Genomic DNA, 22,006 nt, shown 5'->3' on the forward strand with positions numbered 1-22,006 from the left:
CCAAAAATACGACCTCAAAACAAAATCTCGGAAAACAGCTATATTTATATGGTTCCATACACCGGAAAATTCCTTTAAAATATAACAGAAATACAAATTTATGAGATAATTAGAATGCTAATACCCATCGCTGAGTCTTGGAAGTTTCCTTGCCTGCATTACCATTAATGCTAAGATAATTTGTATCAACCTAATCTAAATTACAGAAAATTAATAAGAAAACTAATAATTAAATTAGGTGAGATGTCTACTAATTAAAACATTCAATCCCCTTGAAAAGTCAAAATTGACGACCATCACACATCCGGGGATCATAGCGAGCACTCACAGCTACTGCCAAACGGCAAAATCTATATTTGATAACGCTAGGCGGAAGAATATATTAACGGTAAATAATTACAAAATTGAGGATATCTTATACGATGACTTTTGTTTAAATAAACAATTAGATAGTTCTATTTCATTTTTGGATCATTTAATGAATAAATTAGCAAGCATAATAATCAGCTAACTTAAATCTTAAAATTCCGCATAATAATTAGCTAAATGTTAAACAAAAGAAAAACTAACACTATTATTTTTTAAAAAAGAAGTTTGAGATATAATTACGGGATTACTCAGTAAATAACAGCTGAGTTTCAGGATAAAGTTTTTGGCCCAGAAATCATGTTTGATTCATATTTTTCGAGTACTTAATTTTGATTTTCTATTTTAAAAATAAAAAATAACGTATTAATTAAGAAAAATTAAATTTTAACATTTTTGAAACCAAAGTTAAAATTGTTAAGAAGTCAAGGGAATAGGAGATGACATCAAGTTTTAAGAAGTGAAATATGGCATCAAGTTCTGGAAACTAACGTCAGCTGTTTTTGTGAAATTGCTTATACCCGTGACTGACTTTAAAGAGGATTGCAAACAATGCTGTAACGGCGTATGTGCTCCGAGGAAGTTTCATCTAACTTTCTCTTCGGAATTAAGTTGTGACAGTAGTATATATTTTATCACATTTATTGGATGTTACGTGAACGACAGTTGTATGGACTGTGAGGTGACCTCATGGCTATGGATGATGGCTATGGCAGAAGATAAAGACTCTTTACGCCGCCGTGTTTATTATGCTGCTAGAGATGGTATGGCTATTACTCTGTATGCATTACTTGCCAATACTTCTGAAAATGACCTGTGTTATTATTTAGAGAATCCTGTTGAAGATGATGGACAAAAATGTACACCTCTTCTTATTGCCGCCCTTAATGGACATGATAATGTAGTCAAAATGTTGTTAAACAGATTTGGACCGAATATAGAACAAGACGGCACAGTACAAATCGATGGGTACGTAATTGATGGAGCTACAGCACTTTGGTGTGCCGCTGGAGCTGGCCATTTTAACGTCGTTAAATACTTGGTTTCTCACGGTGCTGATGTGAATCATTCTACGAAAACCAATTCTACCCCTTTACGAGCGGCGTGTTTCGACGGCCGACTAGATATCATCCAATATCTGGTGGAAAACGGTGCCAATATACACACAGCCAATAAATACAACAATACTTGTTTAATGATTGGTTCATACAGAGGACATTTGAATGTTGTTTCCTATTTACTAAGCAAAAGCGTTGATCCAGATGCTAAAGCTCATTGTGGTGCCACTGCCCTCCACTTTGCTGCTGAGCATGGACATTTAGAGATAGTCAAAAAATTGCTTGAAAGTGGAGCAAAGATAACCAAAAATAACATCGGAATGACACCTTTGCTGTCTGCAGCAGAAAGGACTAAAGCTGAAGTTGTGGAATACTTTATTAAAACATCTTGGTGTTCAAAACAAGAATCTGTTGAAGCTCTTGAATTGTTGGGTGCTTCATACGCAAATGACAAAGATTCTTATAATTTGGACAAGGCATATTATTATTTAAGATGGGCAATGACTGAGCGTTGTAACCATCCTGAATACTACCTACCAAAAGTGTTACTTCCACCAATTCCAGCTTATGACAGCCATTTGGAATGTCAGACTTTAAGTGAATTAGAAGCTATTAAGAATAACAGCAATGCTCTTCATATGGAATCTTTAGTAATTCGAGAGAGAATTCTTGGTTCTGCCAATCCTGAAGTTCCTCACCCGGTGATATTTCGTGGAGCATTGTTTGCTGATGTTGGTCGTTTTGACAGGTGTGTAGATTTGTGGCTACATGCCTTAAAGCTCAGACACACACATAATGTGACTGTCCGCAAAGATCTCTTAAGATTTGCTCAGGTTTTTGCACAAATGATACATATTGGCGAAGAAGTTGTATTTGACAAAGTTAAGCAAGTTCTTGAAGTAACATTACAAGAATTGGGTAAGAATAAAACAGCCATAAAGAAAGCTACTCAAGATACTTATGACTGTTTAGTAGAAGAATTAGAAGACAACATATATACAACTTTATACTTATTAGTGATAATAACAAAGTTAGTTAAAAAATTATCAATTGAAGATGAAGACTATGTATATAAACTAGTTTATCAAATAAACAAATTATTGCTGACTACTTCTGATGGTTCAACTCTCCTACATTTAGCAGTTAATGCAGAAACTCCTGTTGATGAATTTCACACAAAGTACGTTTGTAAATTTCCTTGTTCTGCTACTGCTCGAATGCTGATACAGTGTGGAGCTGATGTAAATGCTGTTGATAAGTCTGGAAATACTCCTTTACACATCATAGTAGCTTACCAAAAGCCAATAACTGATTTCATGACTTTGCATTCGATAATTACAAAATTATTGGATGCTGGAGCACATATAGATCGTGTAAATAACGAGGGACAATCTCCATTTGATGCAGTTCTTACTGGTGTTGCAGAAATTATTTTGAAATCTCAGTATCAACTAAGTTTAAAATGCATTGCTGCCAAAGCAGTTAAAAAATATAATGTTCCTTATGAAGGAATTGTTCCTGTAAGTTTAGCAAGTTTTACTGATATGCATGGCTCAAACAAGAAAAAAAAAGTTCAATGATGTATCATTATACATAAATTTCAGGTTATTTTAGGTGAGTAAAGCATGCATTGTTTTAATATATGCTTAAATTAAGTAATATTGTGTTCTTTCCAAAAGATAATCTTTTATAAGCACCTTTAAGCTTGATATAAACAGGCCATGCAATAATCATACTAACTGAAAGAGTTAAATTTTTCATATATTTGTATTGGTATGTATCATAAACATAAGCTGAGATTTCTATAAGATCTATAACTGAATATTTTGCATATTGATTGAGCATATTTCCCTGAACCTAAAAGAATATTTGGTACTTTTCCGTTTCGCCGGCGTAAATCTCGCCAAGCAGACTTTATTGGCGACAACATACAGTATACACATAAAAAATATTTAAAAATTTTTAGTTCTAAGAAATCTTTTTTTGAAGGCATAAACATTTTAATATCGCTTAAAACTTTATAAAAAGACAATAAATTTGTAAAAAGACATTAATTTAAGAATTTACTATGCTTTCATGGTTCAACATCCTAATTCCCCCGTTCATATCACATGACCCCAAGCGATCTCATCTCACGTAAACTACTCTAGAAAAATCTAATGCTCTCAGTAATTAAGTTAAATCTTAATTTCAAGTTAAATTTTAATTTGGAACACAAGTTTAAATGCAAGAAACATTTCAGTGCGTACGAATAGCTTACTCAGAAATCATGTAAAACTGCAGTGCTTTACTTCGCTAATGCATTCTTATTAGAATTGATGAATTTAACCCTTGACTTTCCTTTTCTATACTTTCGGCTTCGGGTAAGCGCTGTGATTGCATCCTAATTGACTTAATTACCGAAAATGGCCTTAGACATAAAACTGAACTATCTAATAAAAATTCTATGTAATTATATGCCAGTATTGAAAGAAACAATCAATCTGATAAGAAAAAGCTGCGACTTGTTTCGAAAATGAGGCGTAAAAGGTTACCAGCGAGAATATTCCGTTTGGCATCGGTTGTACCATTATTGGCGACTTTATCGCTTGCGCCGGCAAAACGGAAAAGTACCGAATATTTCTTTCTCTTAATATTTATATTAAAAATTTTGCCTTACCTAAATTTTTGCTGCTCCTAAATTCTGTCACTTGGCTGTTACACCAGCAGCAGTGAATTATTAACTCTTTTATTTGAGAATAAAGCATTAATACAGTGTCCTGTACAGATATAAATTTAATAAGTAATGAACATCAAATTTTTATGGCACATTTATTGTTGTAAATTTGTATATTTTTAAGTTATATATGTCTGTAAAATATGTATGTAGTATATATTTTATATATTGAAACTTTTTGTAAGTTATAAATTTACTTTAAATTTGAGATTTTTATTATATCCATTTGAGAATTAGCACAAAAATGATGCTAATATTTGTATATATATATATATTGAAGTAATTCTTAGTGGATAATAAATTAAGTCAAAATTATATTTAACTGGAAAATTGAATGGTTTTAAGTTTTCCATTAAAATTAAATGTTAATGGTATCTCAGGTTTTGGATTGAATACTAAGCATAAAGCATGTATTTTTTAACTAGTATATTGCAAATTTTTAATTAATATGTTAAGCAGCTCAGAAATTTTTGGGGGGGTTGAGGGGGAAGATACTTTCTTATTAATAGCATCATCTTGGGAAAGTCTTACTAAAAGACATTTTAAAGATCAATGAACAGCAATTAATTTTCATTTTCTGATTCACTTCAGAAGCAGTTCAACTAATAAACATAAATACATATATATTAACAGCTTTTAAAATATGCAAGTAGAAGCAATTATTTTGAATAGTTAAATATATACAGTAAGACCCCGTTTTTAACATGGGGGATACGTTCCATGAAAGTAGAGCGTAATGTGAAACAGCGCTAAACAAAGCTATCTTAACATGTAAATAATGGGGTTAGGGGAAGATGGATAGAAAATTGGTTAGGTATTAAATTTGATAATGCTTTTTTAATAAAAATAAAATTAAACATTACTTTCTTACGAAAATAAAAACGAATATACTTATAAAAACAAATAAAATTCTCAGTCAGATCATTCAGTCTATTCTGTGTTTCCAATTTTCTGCCTTTTTTTCAAGAAGGCATCTAATGTAGTTTGCATTTTCCTTTTGCATTCTGTTAGAAGTTGTTGATTAAGTGGATAAAGCATCTATAACACCCCATCTGGTTGATCTTTACAATATGGTAACTGGTAGTTTGGCGACATTTTGGAGGCGATAAAGGTTACTACCTGGGACTTTGGTAATAATGTGAGCAGTACTCAGTTCCGATTACGCATTATTTTGTGTGAGGGAAATGAGAGATCATGGGATATGTCATGTGATATTAATGGACGAATTACGGTTCTTTAATCGGAAAAGGGGGGAAATCTGGAAATTTTGTATTTGGCTTTATTCTGTGTTGTGTGAAACAGTGTTCGTGAATTTTTGGATCCCATGGCCGTAACTAAAGTGAATTCGAAATGGGTATTTATGTATGTATTAATTTAATGTATGTGCTCATTTATATTTTAAGTAGTGTTTTTGAATTTAATTATATTTTAATTAAATGATAGTTATTTTGTGAATTTTATGTTTGTAGGAATTTGGTATACGTTTAAGTTGAAGTAAACGTGCATGGAAATAATTTAAATATTTGATACTAAGTATTTGTAATGCTTGCGGTATGAATTCGTTGGTGACGTGTATAATGTAATAGATGATTTAGAGGTAAAAGTTTTTGGATATTTTATTTATTTTATATGTGGAAATGTTCATATTTGGAAAGGGTAAATACTTTTTCGCGATCAGGTAATTTCATATATGTTCTTTTTACCGGGTTTAAAGATTGAGAAAATTGTCGTGTATTTTCGTGAAATTTTTCTAATTTATGAGAAAAAAGCAGTGTACATGGATATAGTGAAGAGTGTGCGCAATGCCATTTTTGTGCAATTCTGGGATGTTTTTTTAAGTAAAAATAAGTCGGCGTGTACATGGTTTATGTGTATGTGTTATTTTGAAAAACGCGTAAGGAGTATGGTATTGTGCACTTTTTCCCAATTTTGCAGTGAATATTTGTCATGATTAAGCAGTTTTGTTAGATAAAATTTCTAGCATAAGTGTAATTCGGCTAGTAGATTGTTGGAAGAAGTGTTCAGTAGATAAAAAGAAAAGAAACATGTCTTTACTTCGTGAAGACAAAATGGCGGCGGGAAAAAAAAATAGAGGGTTGCTGTAGGAGAGTTGGTCGCCAAAAAAACGCCAAGTTACCATAATGTAAAGATCAACCCCCCATCTTGCTTTTGAACTCCTGTCAAAAATTGGTCCATAATTTCAGTTATAGTGGTCAAACTCCTTTTTACAAACCCCATCGAAAGTTCTTTTTGCTCTTCTTCAAAATCACTACTATCAATATTTTTGTTTTCTTGCTCATTTATTCCTTGAGCTCATCATTAGAAAGACTAGCTGCTGTTTCTTGAACTATTTCTTCGACGTCTTCCACATTTACCTCATCTAAACCGGTTTGTTTCGCTAATTCCACTCAAAAGTCGTTAATTCGGACACCCATAATCCAGACCTCAAAGCTAAAACCTTTCTGAGCATGCGCCGCGTTGACTCATGCGCATAGGCGTTTACGCGTGCGCGTAAGACCTTTATGCGCACGCGCATATGCGTGTGCACAAGTGCAGAATATGTTTTCACGTGTGCATTTAAGAGACGTATAACGTATAACGGACGGTATAAGCTAAAATTATACAATTATCTATTTCAGTTAATGTTGATGCTTGCGTTATTCCTTAATCTTCGAATTGGATGCAGCTTATTATTTTTTGCAGACTGTAAGAGCAATTTTATAAAAGTCTTCGATTATGTAAATTTCCAATTCTGGAGCTCCCAAAGGATCTACAAAACGAAAGTATGTCTCGATGTCCGTCAAACAAAAAGTGGAATTGCTGCAAAAAATGGATAAAGACATGAAGAAGGTGACAGAGAGGTTATTGAAAACGAAAAAATTTCGATTGACAAGTTAGTCAGTATTCTCGGCACAGCAATTACGGGACTTGAACAGCGGAGCTTTTTAACTGAACAAGAAGTTATGTCTTTATAGAATTAAAGAGAAAGTATTATCACATAAAACGAAACAACTTACATTGAAAGAAATGTTTAATAAAGTAAACAAATAAATATTAAGGTTCTTTTTTGTAAATTTTGATACCCATAATTGTTCTTTATTTCCTAAAATACGGTTTCATATTTTTAATTTTAGAATTTGTGCATGCCATCTTACGAGATTTAAACTGATGATCTATAATCCGGAATCGCCGAAGTCCCTACGAGTCCGGATTAACGACTTTTGACTGTATTTCATCCATATCAACAGAGTGTCCAATGTCTTTGCTCGTACTTAAATCTCGCCAAATGTTCTTCCATACTCTTTCAAAGATCTTTCTGTTATCTCATTCCTAGAAAGATTTATGTTTTCTACAGCTTTCATGATATTGTAGTTTTTCTAAAATTCTCTTATTTATTGCTTTTGTTCTCTGTCTGCTTTTTCAAACATCTGCTTAAATATTCGCCGCAAGTAATAAGCCTTAAAATTGGATATAACGCCTTGGTCCATTGGTTAGATTAAGGCAGTTGTGTTAGGCAGCAAGAAAACCACTTCGACTGGAATGCATGTTGTTAAGTCTGATAAATTTGTTGGGTGGCTTGGTGCATTATCAATTAATAGTAGTGCTCTTTGTTCAAGTTTTTTAATTTCCCAATAATAACAGTTTAACAGACGGGCAGAAATGTTCAGTGAACCAATCCTGTAAAATTTTCAGTTATCCATGATTTTTTATTAGACTCCAAAATTACAGGTAAAGTTGATTTAGATATGCCTTTCATCACTTTTGGGTTTTTGGAGTGGTAAACTAGTAGTGGCTTTAATTTGAAATCTTCGCTTGCATTACCACCCAGTAGAAATGTTATGCAATCTTTTACAGCTTTAAATGCTGATGCTCGTTTCTCTTCATGGGATAGAAATGTTCGTTTTGACATTCTTTTCCAAAACAGGCCTGTTTCATCAACATTAAAAACCAATTCTGGAGGATAGTTTCCTTGTTCAATTATTGTTTTTAATTTCGATGGGAATTCAGCTGCTGCTTTCGTATCACCACTTGCTGCTTCTCCTGTAATCTTTATGTTGTGAAGATTATTTCAATGTTTAAATCTATTACCATCCTCGACTAGCAACGAAAGTTTCACTTACGTCACTTGCCTCAGCCTGAATGTAATTAAAAATTCTTCTAGCTTTTTCCATTAGGATAGATTGGCTTAATGGCATATTGTGTTCAGTTTCGTCGTCAATTCATATAGACAGTCGTTTTTCCATTTCCTCTATAATGTTATTCGCTAATCTTTGGAATATGGTAACAGGTAGTTTGGCGACATTTTGGTAAGGCGATAAAGGTTACTAGCTAGGACTTTAGCAGTGCACATGGATAAAGTCAAGAGTGTGCACAATGTCATTTTTGTGCAATTCTGGGATTTTTTTTAAGTGAAAATAGGTTGACATGTACATAGATGATACCGTGTATGTGCAATTCTTAAAAACGCGGCAAGCAGTGGGCGATTCTGCACTTTCTCCCAATTTCGCACCTAATCTTCGTCATGATTAAGCACTTTTGTTCCATAAAAGTTTTAGCGGTTTGAGCCTAGTATCCGGTGCACACGGGATTTGGCTACTTTTGGCGACTTTATAATGAGCAGTAAAAACTGGACATATACGATGAGTAGTAAACGAGTCATTCAAAGAATATATATCATCCTATACATAGATCTACTCATCGTATATATAGTATATACTATGGTTATAGTGTAGTATATACATAGACGTTCTTTGGATCATTTTTGGTGTTGGCGATAATTTTCAAAATCGCCCAACGCTGCACCGTATACTAGAATTTTACCATTCTAGCATAAGACTAATTCGGCTAGCAGATTGTTGGAAAAAATGTTGAGTAAAAAAAAAAAAAAAAAAAGCCTTTACTTCATGAAAACAAAATGGCGTCCAAACAAAAACTAGCAGGTTGCTGTAGCAGGGTCGGTCGCCAAAAAATCGCCAAGTTACCATAATCCAAAAGTTAACCGTGTTATTTCTAGAACGGGTAATTCTAGTTGCATTTGCCGATGACAGTATTTTTTCTTTATTCTTAAGAATTGTCCTTATTGCTGAAGTTGCCAAATTCAATGCAGCACTAATTTGAGATTGACGTTCACCAGAATCTAATCTTCTAATCACTTGCATTTTGGTTTCCAGTGAAATGCTTTTTCTGGTTGCTTTCTTTTCTTGTTTTTTATTATCACCCATGATAAAAACTAAAGATCACAATATTTGTCACTGTATTAATCGTTATAGTATTATATAAATTTATTCTTACAATAATGTCAACAAATGTTTCAAATGATAAAAATGCGTCTGTACAGCACTGCACTAAACAAGAAACACAACTACACTGTTTCGGATATGTTATTTGGAAACTTAGCGCTGCACATAATTTCGGAGAATCCCCGGGTTGAAATAAAAGAGCGCTAAACCGAAACAGCATTAAGCGGGGTCTTACTGTACATCTTAAATACATTCAGTGTATCATGAATTTAGCAAGTGCTGTACAAGTAAAATCCTAGTATACAGGGACCATGGCTCAATTTTTAAATTTGTCACCAAAACGACCAATTTACTGCTTATCATGTCGCCAAATCCCAATTAAAAACTTTATGGTTAAAATGTACAGAATATAAGGAAAATATGTTTTTATTTACTCGTGAACAATGAAATGCCTTACTATGCAGGCTACATGGACATTTCTGAAAAGATCTTATTCATAGAAAAAACTCCTTTCCCCCCTTTTTTACAGTGGCTTCCTATGGTTTTAAGCATATCATGTGGGAGAATTTCTGATCAAATTCCTATTTTTAATCAAAGTATTGCTTCATCAAACATTAAAAAATTATATTAAGACACTTCAAGCTTTTTATTTTTCAATGCATGATAATGTTTATTGAGTTAAATATGTTATAAAAAAAGAATTTCTTTTTACTTGTTAAATTTATACAGTACATGTACTTCCTTATTATAGTGGCTCCTAACCTTAGGATTATGCAAAAATTGCAGCTATGATTTTATCAAACTTATGAAGCATGAATGTAACAGTAAATAACATAATATGTAATAATAATGTTCGCACAATGTTTTCTAAGGATTTTTTTTATAACCATTATGACGAGGCTATATTTCCGAAATTTCAGCATATCGTCGGAAATTCTTTTCCTGTGTACTTTTTCCACATAAACTGTGAAAGATATGATTTGAGGTAATTCTGAGCTATGCCTGTTATTTTTTACTATACTGCTTGTATAAACCCCATGTTCTATTCACAGTTTGGTTATGGAAGTTTCACAGTTTGGTTGGTTTCGTTGTTGGGTCTATGGAATTGCACTTAAGGTTCACAGTTAAGTGATTATAACCAGCTTCGTCAGGTTTCTCAGCAGTTCCAATAAATCGTTGATCCATCTTGCACATGTTGAATAATTTTCTCCATAAGTGTACTAGCATCTGTATTTGAGATTTGAGCAACAAAGCATTCACAATCTTCTTGGCATATTCCTTTAAAAAATCCAATGTTGTGGGAGTACCTGCCACTGTTGTTATTATGTCGAACAAAGAAAGTTTTCCGAGTTTCAACTATTTTATTGGGACTGCCTATTTGCCCATTGAATCTATGCATCAGATGTAAGGAACACCCATCTGGCATGTTATTGTTCCATTCAATAGCAGCATATTGACTGTTTGTCACACCATTTGATAGATGTCAAAAATCAGTTTATGTTTGTGCATGATAATTTAATGTATAAATATATTAATAAAAATGTATACAAGGTAGCCATACTTAAGTACATTTGTGGGATAGTTGCAACTTACTTTTATCAACTATTTTTGATATATTCTGTTGAAAGCTTGTTTTTGATATTCTTAGGAAAGACTGTGAGTGTTTATCTGTCAGTTTATTTCTTAGTTTTGGCATATTTAGATTCATAAAGGAAAATGTTTGTTTACATAGATATGTATAAGTACACTACAAAGTCCGAAATCCGAATGTCCATTATCCAGAATGATCTAAAATCTGGGCCTCAAAACAACATTTTTCTCCTAGGCTTTACGCATGCGCATTTGATTCCCCACTCTGTTCATAATAAAACATTTGGAGAGTCCCGATTCTTAATTTCACTTCGACACTAAATAAAATACAATGTTATTGAAGGAAAAAACATTTTAGCATAAATTTGTACAATCGGTATTTTGGCTCCATTGCTGCGTATCTGCTTTTTGGCATACATCTCAAACCGAAACATTTCGCATAGATACATTGTTGATCTGACGCCAACCTGATGAATCATTATTTATTATACTTTTCTTTCATCACCGCATGTTTATCAAAACATGACAACTTGAGTAATGACTCATGTAGCCATGCCTAAACAATTTTTTTTTTTTTTTTTTTTTTTTTTTTTTTTTTTAATGTTGGTAATTGAATGATAAAGGAGTGTGGTAACTTTTATGTTGACTTGGCGATGATTACAGATTTAAGTTAAATGCGGTAAAAATGATGAGGAGGAAAAATTTACCAAAAATATTTTTCCATATGCTAAAAATAGATTTTGTTGATGATACTCATAGACCCAAAGATTACATTTAGGGCAATTTGAATTAAAAATAAGTGATTTCTTATTTACATAAGCTCAGCGCCAGGGCTCGTATGAAGTCTCAGAATTTAGGACCAACAGAGACTGCATCAGGCGGTAAGATATTTAGCGCTGGCACTTTATAAGGCTTAAGTATATGTGGAAATTTATTCAGAACTCTGACAAGCCTTAAGCATGTGCAAGAAATAGACATAAGTATAATAAATAACTAAACTAACACAATTCAGGCTTAATTGTCTCAATGCGTAATAGAAGCAAGATAACATTTAACGGAACAACTTTTTGCTAGTCGCCAAGCTCATGATACATAGCCAAATATGTATAGTGAAGGATAGCTAACTTTGATGATGATAGCCGCTAATTTTAAAGGTTTTCAGATATCGCAAAACAAAGTTGAAATTTTCCAATTAACGGATTTTGTAAAGAAATGTGGAGAAGCTTTAATAAATAAAGATGATATAAAAGACGTTTTTCATTGTGATGACTGTGCTTCTCAATCATCAATCAATTTATGAATGGCAAAATCTGTAGTATAGTTCTAGATCCAGAAAATACTGCTACCAACAGTGAAGAAAATGACAGAGAAGTCATTGAAAACAAGAAAATTTCGATTGACAAGTTAGTTGGAATTCTCAAAACAGCAGGTAGAGGATTTTCAACAATGTAACTGAACAAGAAATTAAGAAATTATGTCTGTCTACAGAATTAAAGAGAAAGGTATTAGCAAAAAAAAAAAAAAAAAAGAGCAACTGAAACTACTTGCATTGAAAGAAATGTTTAATAAGGTAAACAAATAAATATTAAGCTTTTTTGTGTGTGTGTGTGTGCGCATAAATTTTGATACCCTTTAGATCAGGGTTTCTTAAACTTTTTTCAGTCGTGACTCCTTTTTGTCATTGAGATTTTTTCGCGACCGCATAAGCATTGTGCAAATCTGACCCACGCATGTATGAAACTCAATTTTTTCACTTAAACTGCAATATATTACTGCAGTTTTAGGTCATTGACTTTAATTCTAATTTTAAGACAATAGATAGAGTAATATGAAAATTTTAAGTAAGTAACAGACAAAATGACAGCATCATGTGCAAAGCAAGTAAACTAAACGTTTCTGTTATATAAAAAGAATGTGTCGAAACATTTTCCTTTGTGTGTATTGTCTTATCTTTATCTGTTTTCAGATACATTGTGTAAAAATATTTGGTAATTGTAAAATTATTATTATAAGTTAGAGAAATATCATAACTGCTAAATTTTTGGTGACCCTCTGCTGCAAATCACGACCCACAGTTTAAGAACCCCTGCTTTAGATCATAAATCATGATTTCATACTTTTAATTTTATAATTTCTACATGCCATCTTACTAGATTCAAACTGGTACTACTAAATATGGTAGCACATCTGCTTCCATTGTTTTTTAAGTGAAAAAATTCGACAGGTATAGTTTTATAAAAATCAAGAATGTCTAAGTTAAGAAGTTTTGCATAAGTTTGTAAATCGTTAAGTTCCATTTGAACAGCTTTGACTACAACAGAAAATTAATCCCCTAATAGTTAAGACACAATAACATGCCGAACAAATATTAATTCAGAAGTCTAACAACAAAAATCAGCATTATATTTTCAAAATTTTCACAGGACTAGTTTCGATGGTTTTACCGAACCACCATCCTCAGCTGCAAAACCGAAAAATGAAATATTGAATTAGTAATCCCCTAATAGTTTAAATTTAACCTTATGCAACTAAAATCTGTAAATTGGTTTTCAAATGAAGTAAGTAGGATATTTATGTGATCTGACTAATCTAGTTGTTTATCAGGAAAATTTTCCTTGAGTTTCTTCAGGTAAGGACAATTTACAAAATTTTGACAACTATGCTGCTTTGAGAAAGCTGGCATTTTTAGTTTGAAAGCAGATGCTGTATTGGCCAGCTGACTGATAAGTTGTTTCTTTTCCCATCAATTTTTTTTTTTTTTTTTTTTTTTTTTTTAAGGTCATTTAGATAGGCTGTCACGTTAACTAAAAGTGCTAAGTCACACTTTAAAAGATAGTTCCTTTAACATCCTAGTTTGCTTGTCTTTTTCTTCAAGGAAGGGTATTATTTCATCAATCAAATCAGCAGACCTTTCCAAAGCTTTTACATGGCTCAACCGCAGTACTTCAGAGTAATATACGAGATCAATATGTGGTACACCTGTGTTCTAGGATTTTCTTAAATTGCCTGCGACTAAAACCATGTGAGTGAATAAAATTGATTGTATCGCTCATTACCTTCATTAGGCAGTCAAATCCTAGTTCTTTCTCACACAGCTATTCTTGGTGTGTGATACAGTGATACCCAAGCAAATCTTTGCCTGGATCATCCAAATGGTTTTTTACTAAACTCATCGTGCAATTCTGAATTCTAATCATGGCTGGAGCTCCATCAATAATGATATTAAGATTATTAGTATCAAAATTATATGCAGAACATAAATTTAAAATGGAAGACGATATATCAGCTCCAGTTGTTTGGCCCTTTATTGTACTTATTCTGACAAGGTCTTCAGTTATCGTATTTGACGGCATATAAGACGTACTTTTTTTCCTAAATTTTTCTCAAAAAAGTTACCTGAATCTTATATGTGAAGGACACAGGTAACTTTAAATACTGAATGCTATTTTTAGCCCGGATAAAGGTCTAGACACGCATAACTTTTTCTACATCTGTCATAATTATTTTGCGCATGCGTGAAATATCTGTCACCAAAAAGTGACAAAGCTCGAAGCTGATGTCGAAGTTTGAACAGGTTCAACGGTCACATTACGTCTATGGAGCCTTTCCTTCTTTACATAGACTTTCTTTGACTCAGCCGACACATGTATTGGTATTGGTGCTACTCTGTACAAACATGTCAGTATCGGTGCTTAAAACTATTTGTTTAAAAAGAATACCCTGGAAAATATGACTACAGGAAACAAGAGATTAATCTATACAATTCAGTATAAACTAAGAGTGTTAAACTATGCCAAAGTGCATGGAAACAGAGCAGCAGCAAGGGATTTCGGTCCACCACCTACCGAACAAAAATAGCTTGCCGTTTGTTAATTTTCCTTAATGAAAATATGTTTGGTAATTGCATTCAATGATTGTTTATTTGGCTTTTACGAAACGTGAGAACTAAAAGAAACCACATTTTAAGTTATTGTGGTAACGCGCTGTCGCGCGACTATTGAAACTTTTTTCCCTTGTGTGTGGCCATCTAAATAAGGGTGTGTCTTATATGCAGTCAAATATGGTACTTTAAAATGTTCAGAAATTCCTCTAACAAACAAAAACAGTTGAGTTGTTGAAGTAATGTCTGTCGATTCATCAGCTGCTGGAGAAAAGTACTTTTGGCAGCAATAGTCTGTAATTGTTCATTAGCATCATCAGATAAATTTTCAAATTCTTCTGTGAAATGTTATTCTGTTGAGACCCACATTTTTAAATTTCTTCGTAGCTTCAAGGCATAATTTCTCGGATGCCAACAATATATACTTCTTTGCAAAATCGCCATCAGTAAATGGATGGCCAATTTTAGCAGTTAAGGCCGAAATTCCCAAGCTAACTTCAACACAGTTATCTAATTGTGACGCTGCCTTTGTGAATGCATTCCTTTGTGCAACACGAGAATGGCGAAGATTTTGCAGTTTTGATCCTCACCCTCAAGCTTTGAAAATGTTGAGTGTTTCGTGTCGTAGTGTCGATCACTATTATACTCCTTGCAAGTGTGTAATTTTCTTGCTACACAAAAAAGTATTGTGAGGCCCAGACCTCCGAAAATTTCCTGTTATCCTCTGTTGCATTTCTTTTTATTTTCGATCTGTTCATCATAGCAAGTAACTATCAAAACCACGTGGAATAAAAATGACGCAAATTCTATGCTGGTTCCTCTTTCAAAATAATATTTGAAAAAAAAGTTTATTCGAAACAAAAAAAAACTTTATGGTCTTAAGAAGAAAAATAAACACAGAATTGATAAAACAATGTATAGTCACGAAGCCAAAAGAGCATCACACAAAACAAGTGAATGCAGCACTTCCGAGCAAGTATTTTTCTCTTCCTTTTTATTAGCTCATGCATGAAGATACACTTGTGCTATGTCATACCACAGACCCTTTTTTAATCTGTGTGCCATACAGGCTACGAGCAGATTTCGTGCTTAGACAATAAAATGTGCTTTGTTTGATGCCAGGAACTTGGCTCAATGCCAAATCTTACTTCTAGAAGAGAAATTAGAATGAAGCTGTGAAATTTTTTCTGCTTACAACCTCTCTATAGAAAACCAGTATGTCAAATCGCAGCAAAACTTAGATTAGGTACTGGCGGGACACAAGTTGACCACTTGTGGGCCACAGGTTGTGCATCCCTCATATAAATAAATAAATAAGGTAAAAATATATTTAAGGGTGCCTCTTGGTGTTTGGCTAGCAAAGCACAATTTCAAGATGGCTACTACACAAAATGAAAATAACAAGTCAAAGAATTGCACAAACTCAGTATCTAGTATGTACACATCAATCTATTTTCACTTCAAAAAAAAAAAAAATTCAAAGAATTGCTCGAACTCAGTAATGCGCACCGACTTGACTTTGTACACATCGATCTATTTTCACTTTAAAATCAAAGGAGCACCCAGTTCTACACTATAGCCAAACAAAAAATATATAATCTCAATAAACTGTATTTTCAATCAAACAATGAAATAACATAAAAAAAGGAAATACATCTTGTCGTACATATGCACTACACAAAGGAAATATCCATTTACCTTATTTATAAATTTCTGTGTATTCAGTCTCTGACATACAAAATTCCTAAACAGCATCCAAAAACTTCGATTGTTAACACAGTTCTGCTTGGAAAACAATCAAAAGTAATGGGCACTTCATCTATATTAATTATTTGTTCTCTATTTAAATTTTGTTCTGTAATTTTCTTGGACGTGTACTCTACAAAAGCTGTCTTTTTTTTTTTTTTTTTTTTTTTTTTTTTCCAAGCCAGTCCACAGGAAGCTTCTGACCTACTGTTATTTTGATCCTTATGGATAATATCTTTCATTTCAGGACTCCAAAACACCAATTAAATCCTCCAACAAAGCTTTTAATGTTCATTTTCTGAGCGATTACTTTTGCTCGAAGGCGAGTTATAATTGTTTACATTGCAAATCCCCTTTTTTCTGTGCCCTATTATTCGTTTCTGCATGTTATTTTCCAAAACAAGCCAAACTTTGATGCCAGTCCAACAAAACCTTTTTTCTTACCCATTTCCTCTAATTCTCTTTGTTTTGAATTCCACTACCATATGCATCTCTCATCAGTTGGAAATTCTCTAGCCACAGCTCAATTTCTGTCACTTTCTTCACTACCAAAACCTTAAAAGTAGCTGTACATATAACTTTTTCATCGAGCAAGAGTCGTGATCATAATAATAATTTTAAAGATTCAACAAGCGCAAGCAATAAAGTAAGCACTGCAACAGGAAAGCAATAAGCGAGCCACAAAGCAGCATGATACATGTAAGAATGAATACAAACTTGGTGAAATGAAATTTCCCGTGGGCCCTTAAAAAACAGAGGGTTATCAGAAAAGGCAGACAAAATTTCAGATTTCTACAGAAAGTATACAAGTTACGGTGTCTTTACACTGAACGCATCCTGTCATAGTTAGGCGAGTTTCATGCGAATTCAAACTTTGCACTGCTTTAGTGCAACCTGAGCACTCATATTAGCATTAAAGCAAATTCTACAGTCTACATTAACCTTTTTTGCTTTTGCATAACTTAAACTAGCAAAGTTCTAAGGACAAAAAAAGTAAAAATTTTCAGACTCGCTGCATGCCTAAATTTTAAATTTTTAAATGCATATAAACTGTGGCTTATCTACCCAAATTTATGGTAAACGTTTTATGTCTAGTTGAACATTGCTATGAAATAGAAATATTGCTTCGTAGCATATTATCAAAATGATGCTTGAAAATGTGCAAAGATCTGTATGGAGAAAATAATTACTATATATTGTACTATAATAAAAATCCATTTTACATTTTAAAAAATCGTGAAAATGTAAGGCAAATAAAATTCATGATGTAAAAGTTTTTAAAGGAGGTAGAAAAAAATTTAATGTTTCAGAAAATTTTTTATGAATCAATTCAGATCTGCAAAGCATTTATCCATTTGCAGTTGGTGATAGTAACTATAAATACCCCTTATAAATGTTTTGAAAAATTTTTTGATAGTTATTGTTTTGTAGAGCACAACGATAAATTTTTTGTATGCCAAATATTTGTATTTCCCATAATTATAAAAGAGAACTAATCTTTGCCTTAAAAATAATTCTCTATTTACTTTGTTCCTTCAAAAAGATGTTAACTAATATTTATTCCAGAAATGACCAGCAGTTACCTTAATCCTAGGATAATGCGTGGTCACTTAAAAGTTAATTATTTAGTTAACTTTATTTCCTGTAAATGGTGATTTTATTGTACTGGCAATACTAATTTGATGTATTAAATCTCAGCTTATATTGTTGATGTATTTAATTCATTTTCTTTCTAATTATACTGCTGTTTGAATGAAAGTATGGGTTTTATTATTTTTTAAATTCCTAATGCAGTTAAAAAAAATGTACTGTGAAGGCCACAATTTGCCCTGTTACTAGAATGCTTTGTCAGCCAAAACACAGTTAAAAATAATTGCATCTTTCTGTTTGTAACTTTTCAAGCTATTTAATCCCTTTATTTGGCTTTTGTTAATTTATCCGAAATGCCTGATCGCTTAAGTGCTGATTATGAAAACGCTATAGTTTAAAAATTTTTCAAAGAAAAGGGATTTTAGCAATTTAACTGGAATTCTAAAAATGCAAAATTTTAAAAGTTTCTGTGATCGAAAGAGTTAAAATTCTTTCTTTTGATGTTTCATTAAACAGATGTAAGATTAAATTACAGTGTAGCTATCTTCATTCTCTCTCTCTCTAACGAGGGAGAACACAGTTTCTCCTCATAGGGAAGAAGTCTGTTCATCATTGTGCAGTTTTCTCAAGTTAAAATACATATCACTAGCAGTTATAAGTGATTTATTATTGGTATATCTGATTGATCTTAATAGAAATACATGTATTTCCTGCTTTACAAAAGTTTCTTTATTAAAACTTCTTCTGTTAAAAATATTAGTAACATTTTCAGTTTAAAGATCTGATTAAAGGTTTCCTTATATCTAAAAAAAAAAGGAAGGAAAAAGTGAAAGTATATTGTTCAACATTTGTTTCATGCAGTGACTGAAACAAAATAGACATTAATTGCAAGCAATGGAAAAGTTTTTCAATTGCCTATGTAGAAATGTACAAGGTGTTACACACACACAAAATAATAATAATAATAATAAATAAATAAATAAATTTAAAGAAAGAGAAACTGTTCCAATAAATTATTGTACTTACAGAATCAGTTGTCCACGACATTATCACCTTCAAAGTAGTCCTCTTTAGCATTCACACACTTCTGCATTCGGTGCTGCTATTACTGGTAACAGTTCTGGAACGAGGTTTTTGGAAGGCCCTCCAGAAGATTCTCTGTTTTTGCCTGAACCTCTTCAACTGAGGTAAAATGGCTTCCCTTTGAAGCATGGGTGTCTAAACGATGACATTTGAGGGCCACATTGCAAAGAAAAAAATTTGTGGGGCACACATATAATATTTTTTAACAAATTGAAATAAAAATTAGCTCTATGTTGTTTTATTAAAATAAATTAACATCTTTTTATTATTAATTTTTTTAATTTGAATTAGATATGTATAGGTACATATTTATTTTTAATTTATAAAAGTTTCGTTTCATTTAGTTTGGATCTCATAAAGATGTAAAAATTTTAAATTAATGAGATGGATGAATTTGCTTTTGTTGAACAAGCAAATCGATACCGGGTTCAATAGACGAGCTTTGTCCTATCTTTGTTTTTTGTATGTTCCATCTTAAAAATAATTATTCACAAATATAGGTACTGCCGAAAGCTGAAGACATTAATAAAGCATGATTGTGAAAATTAGGATACAGTCAAAAGTCGTTAATCCGGACTCGTCGGGACTTCGGCGATTCCGGATTATCAATTTTTCCGGATTATAGATCATCAGTTTAAATCTCGTAAGATGGCATGCAGAAATTCTAAAATTAATAATATGAAACCGTAATTTATGAAATAAAGAACAATTATGATCTAAAGGGTATCAAAATTTGCAAAAAGAAAAAGCTTAATATTTATTTGTTTACTTTATTAAACATTTCTTTCAATGTAAGTTGTTTAAGTTTTGCTTCGTTTCATGTGATAATACTTTCTCTTTAATTCTATTAAACAGACATAATTTCTTGTTCAGTTACAAAGTTCCGCTGTTCAAGTCCTATAATTGCTGTGTCGAGAACACCGACTAATTTGTCAATCGAAATTTTTTTGTTTTCAATAACCTCTGTCACGTTCTTCGCTATCGGAAGCGAATTATAATAACGAGGAACTTGTTTTAAATCATATCAAAAACGGAGCATATCGAGATGAAATACTACATTTGGTAAGGAATTATAAGCCAAATAAAATAAAAACATCTGCGCTGAAGATAAGGATAGTGCTGACAGATCAACTTCCTATTCATTATGCGCCCGTCGCGGCGTTCCCCCCGCCGAGCAGCGTGAAATTGATAAACAGATTTCAAAACATATTTTTGCTTTAGATCCTTTACATATTAACAAATATATATCGGAAATTCTATTTGATATAATCGAAAGTTTAAGCTTACTTTTATAAAACTGCTCTTACAGTCTGCAAAAAATAATAAGCCGGATCCAATTCGAAAATTAAGGAACAACGCAATCATCAACATTAAGTGAAATAGATAATTAGATAATTTTAGCTTATACGTCCATTATACATAAAACGCGCCCGCGAAAACGTATTCTGTACTTGCGCAATATGCGCAGTCGTAAAAGCGCAGTATATGCGCAGTCGTAAAAGGTCTTACGTGCACGCGTAAACGCCTAGGCGCATGTGTCAACGCGGCGCATGCGCAGAAAGTTTTTAGTTTTGAGGTCCGGATTATAGATCATTCCGAATTATGGGTGTCCGAATTAACGACTTTTGACTGTATTTATCGCGGGGTATGTAGTCTTTATAAAACTCCAGTAGAGAAACATTTTCAAATTTTTCTTTCAGTTGAATGTCACTTTGCAGTTCAATGCATTTAAAGATTTGGTACTTTTCCCATTTTGCCGGTGCTAACAATAAAGTCGCCAATAATGGTACAACTGATATCAAATGGAATCTCTTCGCCGGTAACCTTTTACGCTTCATTTTCAAAACAAGTCGCAGCCATGTCTTACCAGATTGATTGTTTTATTCAATACTGGATACAATTACATAGAATTTTTACAAAAGATAGTTAAATTTTATACCCTAAAACCATTTGCGGTAATTAAGTCAATTAGGATGCAATCACGCCACTCACCCCAAGGCGAAAATATAGGAAAGGCAAAATTAAGGGTTAACTTCATCAATTCTAATGAGAATAAGTAGTAAAGCACTGCGGTTTTACATAATTTCTGAATAAGCTATTCGTACGAATTGAAATAATTCTTGCATTTAAACTTGTATTCCAAATTAAGATTTAACTTGAAATTAATGTAGATAATTACTGAGAGAATTATTATTTTTTAGTGTAGTTTACGTGAGATGAGATCACTTTGGGTCACATGATACGAACCGGCGAATCAGGATGTTGAACCATGAAAGCTTAGTAAATTCTTAAATTAATATCTTTTTATAAATTTATTGTCTTTATTTATTGGCTTTTTGCAAAATTTTAAATATTAATATCTTTATGCCTTCAAAATAAAAAATTCTTAGAATTAAAATTTTTTTTTACGTATACTGTATGCTGTTGCCAACAAAATCTGCTTGGCGAAATTTGCGACGGTGAAATGGAAAAGTACCAAAGATTTGAAGGTAATTTATATATTTCCAGAGAAAATGGGGTAAAAAATATGTTGAAATACTCTTCATTTTTTTTGAAAATCTTGAAATCTACTTTCAAATTCTTTAATTAAATCAAAAATTATTGCTGTATATTTCACATATTTTGTGCAGCTCGCAGTGTTCGAGATTTGCAAGAACTACCTGTTTTCCTTTCTCCTAATAAACTTACAAAAAAATAACTTTACACATAAAATTCTAAAGCGTCATCTTTATTTTCA

At 32.4% G+C, this 22,006-nt stretch overlaps 2 protein-coding genes across 3 annotated transcripts in view; one reads left to right on the forward strand and one right to left on the reverse strand.

Moving 5' to 3' along the window:
- wcy (WW domain-containing adapter protein with coiled-coil wacky) overlaps positions 1 to 328 on the reverse strand; it is a 103,624-nt gene extending 103,296 nt beyond the window's left edge. For both annotated transcript variants that reach the window (XM_035358332.2, XM_035358331.2), the window contains exon 1: positions 125 to 328. In XM_035358332.2, the coding sequence (XP_035214223.1) occupies positions 125 to 165 (41 nt within the window). In that variant the 5' untranslated portion in view covers positions 166 to 328. The remainder of the gene's footprint in view (positions 1 to 124) is intronic.
- A 528-nt stretch (positions 329 to 856) lies between these two features.
- LOC118188006 (protein fem-1 homolog B-like) overlaps positions 857 to 22,006 on the forward strand; it is a 41,257-nt gene continuing 20,107 nt past the window's right edge. Inside the window, exon 1 of the mRNA XM_035358330.2 lies at positions 857 to 3,038. Coding sequence (XP_035214221.2) covers positions 1,037 to 3,004 — 1,968 coding nt within the window. The 5' untranslated portion in view covers positions 857 to 1,036 and the 3' untranslated portion in view covers positions 3,005 to 3,038. The remainder of the gene's footprint in view (positions 3,039 to 22,006) is intronic.

Source organism: Stegodyphus dumicola, chromosome 9 (assembly GCF_044657685.1).
Source record: "Stegodyphus dumicola isolate Sdum_Otavi_A_Nest chromosome 9, ASM4465768v1".
Classification (NCBI taxonomy): Eukaryota; Metazoa; Arthropoda; class Arachnida; order Araneae; family Eresidae; genus Stegodyphus; species Stegodyphus dumicola.